At 49.9% G+C, this 13,208-nt stretch overlaps 1 protein-coding gene across 6 annotated transcripts in view; it reads left to right on the top strand.

Moving 5' to 3' along the window:
* The window catches only part of SRBD1 (S1 RNA binding domain 1), a 308,196-nt gene that overhangs the window by 257,989 nt on the left and 36,999 nt on the right, over positions 1-13,208 (top strand). For all 6 annotated transcript variants that reach the window (XM_068233032.1, XM_068233030.1, XM_068233027.1 and 3 more), the window contains one exon: positions 8,926-9,102. In XM_068233032.1, coding sequence (XP_068089133.1) covers positions 8,926-9,102 — 177 coding nt within the window. The remainder of the gene's footprint in view (positions 1-8,925; positions 9,103-13,208) is intronic.

The following is a 13,208-nucleotide window of genomic DNA, read 5'->3' as shown; positions in this document are numbered from 1 at the left end:
CGCCGGCTGCACTGCACACACTGGCACACACTGCTCGGCAGTCTGGGATAGATTTACATGCTAAGTGTCTCTGTACCGCCGGCTGCACTGCACACACTGACACTGCTCAGCAGTCTGGGATAGATTTACATGCTAAGTGTCTCTGTAACGCTGGCTGCACTGCACACACTGACACACACTGCTTGGCAGTCTGGGATAGATTTACATGCTAAGTGCCTCTGTAACGCCGGCTGCACTGCACACACTGACACACACTGCTCAGCAGTCTGGGATAGATTTACATGCTAAGTGTCTCTGTAACGCCGGCTGCACTGCACACACTGACACACTGCTCAGCAGTCTGGGATAGATTTACATGCTAAGTGCCTCTGTAACGCCGGCTGCACTGCACACACTGACACACACTGCTCAGCAGTCTGGGATAGGTTTACATGCTTGGTGCCTCTGTAACGCCGGCTGCACTGCACACACTGGCACACACTGCTCGGCAGTCTGGGATAGATTTACATGCTAAGTGTCTCTGTACCGCCGGCTGCACTGCACACACTGACACTGCTCAGCAGTCTGGGATAGATTTACATGCTAAGTGTCTCTGTAACGCTGGCTGCACTGCACACACTGACACACACTGCTTGGCAGTCTGGGATAGATTTACATGCTAAGTGCCTCTGTAACGCCGGCTGCACTGCACACACTGACACACACTGCTCAGCAGTCTGGGATAGATTTACATGCTAAGTGTCTCTGTAACGCCGGCTGCACTGCACACACTGACACACTGCTCAGCAGTCTGGGATAGATTTACATGCTTGGTGTCTCTGTAACGCCGGCTGCACTGCACACACTGACACACACTGACACACACTGCTCGGCAGTCTGGGAAGATTTACATGCTAAGTGCCTCTGTAACACTGGCTGCACTGCACACACTGACACGCTGCTCAGCAGTCTGGGATAGATTTACATGCTAAGTGTCTCTGTAACGCCGGCTGCACTGCACACACTGACACACACTGCTTGGCAGTCCGGGATAGATTTACATGCTAAGTGTCTCTGTAACGCTGGCTGCACTGCACACACTGACACACACTGCTTGGCAGTCCGGGATAGATTTACATGCTAAGTGCCTCTGTAACGCCGGCTGCACTGCACACACTGACACACACCGCTCGGCAGTCTGGGATAGGTTTTACATGCTTGGTGCCTCTGTAACGCCGGCTGCACTGCACACACTGACACACACTGCTCGGCAGTCTGGGATAGATTTACATGCTAAGTGTCTCTGTAACGCCGGCTGCACTGCACACACTGACACACACTGCTTGGCAGTCCGGGATAGATTTACATGCTAAGTGTCTCTGTAACGCTGGCTGCACTGCACACACTGACACACACTGCTCAGCAGTCTGGGATAGGTTTACATGCTAAGTGTCTCTGTAACGCTGGCTGCACTGCACACACTGACACACACTGCTCAGCATTCTGGGAAGATTTACATGCTAAGTGCCTCTGTAACGCTGGCTGCACTGCACACACTGACACACACTGCTCAGCAGTCTGGGATAGATTTACATGCTAAGTGTCTCTGTAACGCCGGCTGCACTGCACACACTGGCACACACTGCTCAGCAGTCTGGGATAGATTTACATGCTAAGTGCCTCTGTAACGCTGGCTGCACTGCACACACTGACACACACTGCTCAGCAGTCTGGGATAGATTTACATGCTAAGTGCCTCTGTAATGCCATGTGCCCTGCATACACTGACACACACTACTCGGCAGTCTGGGATAGATTTACATGCTGAGTGCCTCTGTAACGCCGGCTGCACTGCACACACTGACACACACTGCTCGGCAGTCTGGGATAGATTTACATGCTTAGTGTCTCTGTAACGCCGGCTGCACTGCACACACTGGCACACACTGACACACACTGCTCGGCAGTCTGGGATAGATTTACATGCTAAGTGTCTCTGTAACGCCGGCTGCACTGCACACACTGACACACACTGCTCAGCAGTCTGGGATAGGTTTACATGCTAAGTGTCTCTGTAACGCTGGCTGCACTGCACACACTGACACACACTGCTCAGCATTCTGGGAAGATTTACATGCTAAGTGCCTCTGTAACGCCGGCTGCACTGCACACACTGACACACACTGCTCGGCAGTCTGGGATAGATTTACATGCTAAGTGCCTCTGTAACGCCGGCTGCACTGCACACACTGACACACACTGCTCAGCAGTCTGGGATAGATTTACATGCTAAGTGCCTCTGTAACGCCGGCTGCACTGCACACACTGACACACACTGCTCGGCAGTCCGGGATAGATTTACATGCTAAGTGTCTCTGTAACGCCGGCTGCACTGCACACACTGACACACACTGCTTGGCAGTCTGGGATAGATTTACATGCTAAGTGTCTCTGTAACGCTGGCTGCACTGCACACACTGACACACACTGCTCAGCAGTCTGGGATAGATTTACATGCTAAGTGCCTCTGTAACGCCGGCTGCACTACACACACTGGCACACACTGCTCGGCAGTCTGGGATAGATTTACATGCTAAGTGTCTCTGTAACGCTGGCTGCACTGCACACACTGACACACACTGCTCAGCAGTCTGGGATAGATTTACATGCTAAGTGCCTCTGTAATGCCATGTGCCCTGCATACACTGACACACACTGCTTGGCAGTCTGGGATAGGTTTACCTGCTTGGTGCCTGTGTAACACCGGCTGCACTGCACACACTGACACACACTACTCGGCAGTCTGGGATAGATTTACATGCTAAGTGTCTCTGTAACGCTGGCTGCACTGCACACACTGACACACACTGACACACACTACTCGGCAGTCTGGGATAGATTTACATGCTAAGTGTCTCTGTAACGCTGGCTGCACTGCACACACTGACACACACTGCTCAGCAGTCTGGGATAGGTTTACATGCTAAGTGTCTCTGTAACGCTGGCTGCACTGCACACACTGACACACACTGCTCAGCATTCTGGGAAGATTTACATGCTAAGTGCCTCTGTAACGCTGGCTGCACTGCACACACTGACACACACTGCTCAGCAGTCTGGGATAGGTTTACATGCTAAGTGTCTCTGTAACGCTGGCTGCACTGCACACACTGACACACACTGCTTAGCAGTCTGGGATAGATTCACATGCTAAGTGTCTCTGTAACGCCGGCTGCACTGCACACACTGGCACACACTGCTCAGCAGTCTGGGATAGATTTACATGCTAAGTGCCTCTGTAACGCTGGCTGCACTGCACACACTGACACACACTGCTCAGCAGTCTGGGATAGATTTACATGCTAAGTGCCTCTGTAATGCCATGTGCCCTGCATACACTGACACACACTACTCGGCAGTCTGGGATAGGTTTACATGCTTGGTGCCTCTGTAACGCCGGCTGCACTGCACACACTGACACACACTGCTTGGCAGTCTGGGATAGATTTACATGCTGAGTGCCTCTGTAACGCCGGCTGCACTGCACACACTGACACACACTGCTCGGCAGTCTGGGATAGATTTACATGCTTAGTGTCTCTGTAACGCCGGCTGCACTGCACACACTGGCACACACTGACACACACTGCTCGGCAGTCTGGGATAGATTTACATGCTAAGTGTCTCTGTAACGCCGGCTGCACTGCACACACTGACACACACTGCTCAGCAGTCTGGGATAGGTTTACATGCTAAGTGTCTCTGTAACGCTGGCTGCACTGCACACACTGACACACACTGCTCAGCATTCTGGGAAGATTTACATGCTAAGTGCCTCTGTAACGCCGGCTGCACTGCACACACTGACACACACTGCTCGGCAGTCTGGGATAGATTTACATGCTAAGTGCCTCTGTAACACCGGCTGCACTGCACACACTGACACACACTGCTCGGCAGTCTGGGATAGATTTACATGCTAAGTGCCTCTGTAACGCCGGCTGCACTGCACACACTGACACACACTGCTCAGCAGTCTGGGATAGATTTACATGCTAAGTGCCTCTGTAACGCCGGCTGCACTGCACACACTGACACACACTGCTCAGCAGTCTGGGATAGATTTACATGCTAAGTGCCTCTGTAACACCGGCTGCACTGCACACACTGACACACACTGCTCGGCAGTCTGGGATAGATTTACATGCTAAGTTTCTCTGTAACGCCGGCTGCACTGCACACACTGACACACACTGCTTGGCAGTCTGGGATAGATTTACATGCTAAGTGTCTCTGTAACGCCGGCTGCACTGCACACACTGACACACACTGACACACACTGCTCAGCAGTCTGGGATAGATTTACATGCTAAGTGTCTCTGTAACGCTGGCTGCACTGCACACACTGACACACACTGACACACACTGCTCAGCAGTCTGGGATAGATTTACATGCTAAGTGTCTCTGTAACGCTGGCTGCACTGCACACACTGACACACACTGCTCAGCAGTCTGGGATAGATTTACATGCTAAGTGTCTCTGTAACGCTGGCTGCACTGCACACACTGGCACACACTGCTCGGCAGTCTGGGATAGATTTACATGCTAAGTGCCTCTGTAACGCCGGCTGCACTACACACACTGACACACACTGGCACACACTGCTCGGCAGTCTGGGATAGATTTACATGCTAAGTGCCTCTGTAACGCCGGCTGCACTACACACACTGACACACACTGACACACACTGCTCGGCAGTCTGGGATAGATTTACATGCTAAGTGTCTCTGTAACGCCGGCTGCACTGCACACACTGACACACACTGCTCAGCAGTCCGGGATAGATTTACATGCTAAGTGCCTCTGTAATGCCATGTGCCCTGCACACACTGACACACACTGCTCGGCAGTCTGGGATAGATTTACATGCTAAGTGCCTGTGTAACGCCGGCTGCACTGCACACACTGACGCACGCTGCTTGGCAGTCTGGGATAGATTTACATGCTAAGTGCCTGTGTAACGCCGGCTGCACTGCACACACTGACACACGCTGCTCGGCAGTCTGGGATAGATTTACATGCTAAGTGCCTGTGTAACGCCGGCTGCACTGCACACACTGACACACACTACTCAGCAGTCTGGGATAGATTTACATGCTAAGTGCCTGTGTAACGCCGGCTGCACTGCACACACTGACACACACTGCTCAGCAGTCTGGGATATATTTACATGCGAAGTATCTCTGTAACGCCGGCTGCACTGCACACACTGACACACACTGACACACACTGCTCGGCAGTCTGGGATAGATTTACAAGTGGGTGTTGGGGGGGTTATAGGTGTTGAGGGGGGGTACCCAATATCAGGTCTTAGGGGTCTTAAGTTGGCCACACATCTACTGATTTTTGCGGCCCGTTTGACCATCAGATTCGATTCTTACTACACTGGATGAAAATCCAGTGTTGCTACAAGCATTCCCAGTTGATGATTTGACCGATTTTTGGGGCAGAATCTGTAAAATACATTGACCGGGCATGCTGTAGATCGGAAATAATGTTCAATGTCCAAGTGTGGTCTCCAGGCGGCTCTCCCCTACAGCATAAACTGAGGTGCCAGGTCACCGGCCAAGAGCTGTTTTGGGCGTACAGCCCATCTTCAAACTAAGTAAAAAGCACTTTACTGACGGCTCACGTATTTTAATGTTTATGATGTTGAAGATTTTGTAATAAAGATTTCTATGAGTTTTGGAAGAAATCCCTGAGAGTGCTAGTCCTTGTGGACTTTATACTGGATGTCCAATATCTCAACGGACACCACATGCCTGGCCGCCCCCCAGTGTCTTAATCTAGGTGTGTCTTATGGTCTGAAAAATACGGTAATTGCTGTCATGTACCCGGGACTATGGGATTTAGGATTGACTATTTATTTAGGATTTGTATTATGCATACAAATGTTTCTCTGTTTCACTTAAAATTTTGCTTTAACCTGTTAGCGCAAACTGGACGTATGTACGCATCAAGTTTGAGCTGCACCATCAAAATCAGGTCAATTAGCAACAGGTCCGTGCACGCTCCCAATGCTCATCCACAGCGGGATTTACACGGCAGAGATTGGAGAATGGGTACCTGTGTTCCCGAAGTCAATCAAAGTGCCTGTGAATGAATGAGCTGTTCATTTATAAAAAACGAAAGTAAAAGAAAAAAAACACAAACTTCTTGTGAACAGGATTAAGTGTAGCCCCATCTAGTGGATAAAAAATAACCAGCAAAAAAAAAACCCCAAGCTAAATAGTTACTTTAGGGACTTTTTAATATGTATGTCATTGGGGTAGATTACTGTTATTTTTGCAAAGAAGGGCTTGTAATTATGGATAGGGTACAAAACACAGAAAACAGAAAACATTTCTTAATTTCCAAATAATCTAATTTAGGTGCATCTTAAAGGGAACTTGTAGCAATATGTACCGTATTTTTCGGAATGTAAGACACTCCAACATATAAGACGCACCTAGGTTTAGGGGGCAAAAATCAGAGAAAAAAAATAAACTAATCCTAGTTGCGTCTATGGTGCAGGGGCATCTTATTGACCTTTTCTCCCTAAACTGTCACTATCTAAGCTACACTGCCCATCTACACCACACTACACTTCACTTCACTTAACCATGCTGCCCCCACTACACTACACTACACTTCAATATCTAACCCCTGCTGCTGTAACCACCTACTACACTACACTACACTTCAATATCTAACCCCTGCTGCTGTAACCACCTACTACACTACACTACACTTCAATAACTAACCCCTGCTGCTGTAACTACCTACTACACTACACTAACCAACCCCTTCTGCCCCCACTACACTACACTTCACTAACTAACCCCTGTTGCTGTAACCACCTACTACACTACACTACACTTCAATAACTAACCCCTGCTGCTGTAACCACCTACTACACTACACTACACTTCAATGACTAACCCCTGCTGCTGTAACTACCTACTACACTACACTACACTTCACTACACTTCAATGACTAACCCCTGCTGCTGTAACTACCTACTACACTACACAAACCAACCCCTTCTGCCCCCACTACACTACACTTCACTAACTAACCCCTGTTGCTGTAACCACCTACTACACTACACTAACCAACCCCTTCTGCCACCACCAAATACACTACACTGGCTAAACCCTGATGAAACATCTCACCTGATCCTGTCGCCACGATCCTCTCCTCCCCCATCTGGCTTTCTTCATCAGAGGGCGCCTGTCATTCAGGATGCTTAAAAACAAGAAGAGAATCGAGAGCCCAATATGGTGCAGTATTGTCAGGTAAAATGAAGAGTTCAATACAATTTTATGTATATATATACTCACAAACACGGGTAACCAATAGGCAACCACTTTAAATGCAGGTGGAGAGCATTAGGACCTGACCCCACTCAGGTTAAGAAGTCGCTCTCTGTAGATAGTAGATGGGGATGCACCCCTCCACCCAGGGTGGACTAGAAGATCAGCAAAAACTCGGTATACAGAGGCGCCAGAGTAGAGTAAAACGTTTTAAAAACCGCTTAAAAGGAGAGGGGGATGTTAAGGTGGACTCACCTCCCTCTTACAAAAAAAGAAAACTCACTTGAGTCTCAATAAAATAGAATTGTCAAGTAATTTATTCAACTCCACAAATGCAACGCGTTTCGCGGGGGCGTGACCCCGCTTCTTCAGGCAAAAATGGGAGCACACGGGCGTGACCCCGCTTCTTCAGGCAAAAATGGGAGCACAACTCAGTGGGTCAAGCAATAAGTTTGAGGCGCTCAAACTTATTGCTTGACACACTGAGTTATGCTCCCATTTTTGCCTGAAGAAGCGGGGTCACGCCCGCGAAACGCGTTGCATTTGTGGAGTTGAATAAATTACTTGACAATTCTATTTTATTGAGACTCAAGTGAGTTTTCTTTTTTTGTAAGAGGGAGGTGAGTCCACCTTAACATCCCCCTCTCCTTTTAAGCGGTTTTTAAAACGTTTTACTCTACTCTGGCGCCTCTGTATACTGAGTTTTTGCTGGTCATTCAGGATGCAGGTCTTTAGAGTCCCAGCTGCTGCGCTCCTCTTCGCTGCAGTCTTTGTATAGACTGCAGCCTTGTGATATACATGTGCTGCCGCTGCCATCCTTCCTAGTTACGGCGTCCTCCCCCGACGTCCTCCCTAGTTACAGCATCTTCCTCTGACGTACTTCCTAGTTACAGTGCCCTCTGCTGGTTGATCTGCGGCACGCGTGATGTCAGAGGCACTGTAACTAGGCAGGACGTTGGGGGAGGACGCTGTAACTGGGGAGGACGTTGGGGGAAGGACGCCGTAACTGGGAAGGATGGTGGCGGCAGCACATGTATATCACAAGGCTGCAGTCTATAGGAAGACTGCGGCGACAGGATCCGGTAAGTCTAAAGGAAGACTGCGGCAACAGGATCCAGTAAGTATATTCCGGGGCCACATTTACTGGATCTTTGGAATATAAGACGCACTTTTCCCCCTCATTTTTTATGGGGAAGAAAAAGTGCGTCTTATATTCCGAAAAATACGGTATAAGGAGGCTGCCATATTTATTTCCTTTAAAACAAAACCAGTTGCCTGGCAGCCCTGCTGGTCTGTTTGGCTGCAGTAGTGTCTGAATCACACCAGAAACAAGCATGCAGCTAATCCAGTCAGATCTGAGAGTAATGTCAGTAACCCCTGATCTGCTGCATGCTTGTTCAGGGTCTATGGCTAAAAGTATTGGAGGCAGAGAATTGGCAAGACAGCCAAGAAACTGGTATTGCTTATAAGTGAATAAATATGGCAGCTTCCATGTCACTCACACTTCAGTTGTGCTTTAAGTACAACCGCACTTCGAAGGTTAACCCTCTGTGTGTAATCTTACAGCTTCTTTTTATGTCCCCTTTAGGCATATTGCTGGACTGAACTCTGTAAGGGCAAAGAATGTGGTTGAATGGAGAGAGAAGAATGGACCTTTTATGAACCGGGAACAGCTGAAGTCTGTGAAAGGGCTGGGCCCAAAGACATTCCAGCAGTGCGCTGGATTCATCCGGATTAACCAGGACTACGTGAGGAACCTGGGCAGGTAGGTACAGGACACATAGGAGAGGACCTGGGCAGGAAGGTGCAGGACACAGAGGTGAGAACCTAGGCAGGTAGGTGCAGGACACATAGGAGAGGACCTGGGCAGGTAGGTGCAGGACACATAGGAGAAGACACATAAGACCTACCTGGGCAGGTAGGTGCAGGACACATAGGAGAGGACACATAAGACCTACCTGGGCAGGTAGGTGCAAGACACATAGGAAAGGACGTGGGCAGGTAGGTGCAGGACACAGAGGAGAGGTCCTGGGCAGGTAGGTGCAGGACACATAGGAGAGGACACATAATACCTACCTGGGCAGGTAGGTGCAGGACACATAGGAAAGGACGTGAGCAGGTAGGTGCAAGACACATAGGAAAGGACGTGGGCAGGTAGGTGCAGGACACATGGGAGAGGACCTGGGCAGGTAGGTGCAGGACACAGAGGAGAGGACCTGGGCAGGTAGGTGCAGGACACAGAGGAGAGGACCTGGGCAGGAAGGTGCAGGACACATAGGAGAAGACCTGGGCAGGTAGGTGCAGGACACATAGGAGAGGACCTGGGCAGGAAGGTGCAGGACACAGAGGTGAGAACCTGGGCAGGTAGGTGCAGGACACATAGGAGAGGACCTGGGCAGGTAGGTGCAGGACACATAGGAGAGGACCTGGGCAGGTAGGTGCAGGACACATAGCAGAGGACACATAAAACCTACCTGGGCAGGTAGGTGCAAGACACATAGGAAAGGACGTGGGCAGGTAGGTGCAGGACACAGAGGAGAGGACCTGGGCAGGTAGGTGCAGGACACATAGGAGAGGACCTGGGCAGGTAGGTGCAGGACACATAGCAGAGGACACATAAGACCTACCTGGGCAGGTAGGTGCAAGACACATAGGAAAGGACGTGGGCAGGTAGGTGCAGGACACAGAGGAGAGGACCTGGGCAGGTAGGTGCAGGACACAGAGGAGAGGACCTGGGCAGGTAGGTGCAGGACACATAGGAGAGGACACATAATACCTACCTGGGCAGGTAGGTGCAGGACACATAGGAAAGGACGTGAGCAGGTAGGTGCAAGACACATAGGAAAGGACGTGAGCAGGTAGGTGCAGGACACATAGCAGAGGACACATAAGACCTACCTGGGCAGGTAGGTGCAGGACACATAGGAAAGGACGTGGGCAGTTAGGTGCAGGACACATGGGAGAGGACCTGGGCAGGTAGGTGCAGGACACATAGGAGAGGACCTGGGCAGGTAGGTGCAGGACACATAGGAGAGGACCTGGGCAGGAAGGTGCAGGACACATAGGAGAGGACCTGGGCAGGTAGGTGCAGGACACATAGGAGAGGACCTGGGCAGGTAGGTGCAGGACACATGGGAGAAGGCCTGGGCAGGTTGGTGCAGGACACATAGGAGAGGACACATAAGACCTACCTGGGCAGGTAGGTGCAGGACACATAGGAAAGGACGTGAGCAGGTAGGTGCAGGACACATGGGAGAGGACCTGGGCAGGTAGGTGCAGGACATAGAGGTGAGAACCTGGGCAGGTAGGTGCAGGACACATGGGAGAGGACCTGGGCAGGAAGGTGTGGAACTCAGAGGGGAACAAAATGATCACATGATTGGTACACTGCACCCCTCCCCCCCCCCACCCATAGAGCATAGATCAACACTGTGGGTATTAATGGATTACCAAGTAGAGGTAAATATGTTATCGGCTTTGAGCAGGCAGGATATTAGAGCAGCGCTGAATCAGTCAAGAAATTGAAAATAAGTTTATTTCATGAGTTAGTTGTATACCAAGTATGATTCCGTGTATGTTGTTTCCCAGAAGGTGAATTACAGCCTCTCCAGTGATAAAACTACAAATCCCAGCATGCATTTGCCTTTATGAATCATGACTGTGGCTGTCAGACTCCTGCAATGCATTGTGGGACTTGTAGGTCCTTAACAGCTGGAGAGCCAAGGTCCCCTACCCCTGGCCTAATTCAGTAAAACATTTATTTAGAAAAAAATGATTTTGCCATCTTTACCCAGTTTAATTTAACCCAATAGCATCTTCAAACGAAATGCTTCGTGTGAAGCTGCTGGCGCAGTGACAGCCTTTGTCGGCATATCTCGTTTGTCTGCCTAGTGCATGGCTGCAAGAAGTTATACTTACCTGCTCCGGGCGGCTTCTTCTCTTCCACCACCAGCAGCTCTGAACTTCCGACAGGTCTTCTCGGTTTCAATCACGTGATATGACGTGATGGGGATCCAGGAGACCGCGTCAGCATTACAGTGCCACCCAGTGGTGGAAGAGTCTCTTGCATCACCCCACTTCCAAGTGGCGCTGTAACCAGTGGCATAGCGAAGGAGCTGTGGGCCCCGATGCAAGTTTTACATTGCCCCCCCCCCCCCCAAGCACTCTATACATAACAATTGATCTGGAGCACCAAAACCTGCCAATGGCAACTACAGTGTCAGAGGTGCAAGAAGAGGATGTGGAACAGATTGTTAGTGATTACCACTATTCAAAGCATCTATAGAAGTGATTATTATGAGCACAGGACCAATAGAGAGCTAATACTGTAGTTGAGGGAAGGCCCCTTGGGGCCCAGGGGCCCCGATGCGGTCGCTACCTCTGCAACCCCTATTGCTACGACCCTGGCTGTAACACTGACGCCATCCCCTGGATCCCGATCACGTCGTACCATGTGACTGGAACCGAGAAGACATGTCGGAATTACATCGCCGCCCCGTGGTGGAGAAGAGCAGCAGCCATCCAGACGGGTATGTATGAGAGCGCCCTGCTGCCACCCCTACCCTGCCGAGCCTGCCAGGCTGGGTAAGCCACGCCTCCCCAGCGGCAGAAAAAATTCGGCCCTGCAGCCAAATAAAGTTTTACTTTGTTTGGCTCCTTAAGGGTTAAAGGGAGCGGCGATCTTTGTGACCATCAGCTACCTGGATCCTGGGATTATTTTTTCAGCGCTGGCATTACTACATATGGAATACGCGTCTTCCCTCTGTTACCGCAATAAAACGAGTGTATCACTTACACTCAGATTAATATACTGGGCCGCATCAGTGAAACGTCTTCTATATTACATGCAATATATGAGCGGCCGTAAAACGCATTGGCTGCCCCAGGGTTTCCAGCTGCATTAAGTGGCAGCCCTGCAAAATATCCGGCGTCTCCAAAGCTCTAAAATGAGCTTTTATATATTGCGGCGTATGGATCCCAAAATACGCCACTTTTATTGTGTGTACATTGCTGCGCTTTACTGTTCCTGACTCACATGCTGAGATGCGCGAGATGGAAGACTTAGAAACTGAACTATGAGTTCTTCTCTCAAATTCCGTATTCCGAATAACCCGAAAGGCAAAATGCCAATTACTTTTCTTGCATACATGTCAGAGAACTCATGGAAGAACTCAAGGAAGTTGCTCTGCTTTCCCCAGGTCCCCATGAACATAATTGTAATTTACTTTAAATGTAAAAATTATTTTTTTAAAACGTTTTTTCAGTTTGAAGTAGTGTGGATTGGGGTGAGAAAGTTTGGAGCGTTTTCATGCCCTGTGTCCTGTGTCCCCAAAGACGATATTTTTCCCTCACTTCCTGTCTCTAAGATCTACATGTGTTCCCAGAAAAGATTCTCACTCACTTCCTGTCTCTCAGACCTGCATGTGTCCCCAAAGAGGAGATTCTCACTCACTTCCTGTCTCGCAGACCTCCACTCCATGCGGGGAGGAAATGGCAGTCATCCTCCCTAGGAACTCACTCACTTCCTGTGAGACCTCCTCGTGTCCCCAGAAAAGAGATTTTCCCTCAACCCCTGTCTCTCAGCCCTCCATGTGACCCCAAAGAAGAGATTCTCCCTCACTTCCTGTCTCTCAGACCTGTATGCGACCCCAAAGAAGAGATTCTCACTCACTTCATGTCTCTCGGGCCTCCATGTGTCCCCAGTAAAGAGATCCTCCCTCACTTCCTGTCTGGGAGACCTCCATGTGTCCCCAAAGAAGAGATCCTCCCTCACTTCCTGTCTGGGAGACCTCCATGTGTCCCCAGAGAAGAGATTCTCGCTCACTTCCTGTCTCTCAGGCCTCCATGTGTCCCCAGAAAAGAGATTTTCAC

This window comes from Hyperolius riggenbachi, chromosome 4 (assembly GCF_040937935.1).
Source record: "Hyperolius riggenbachi isolate aHypRig1 chromosome 4, aHypRig1.pri, whole genome shotgun sequence".
Taxonomy (NCBI): Eukaryota; Metazoa; Chordata; class Amphibia; order Anura; family Hyperoliidae; genus Hyperolius; species Hyperolius riggenbachi.
Note: the sequence above shows the minus strand (reverse complement) of the source record. Positions and strands in the feature narration are given on the sequence as shown.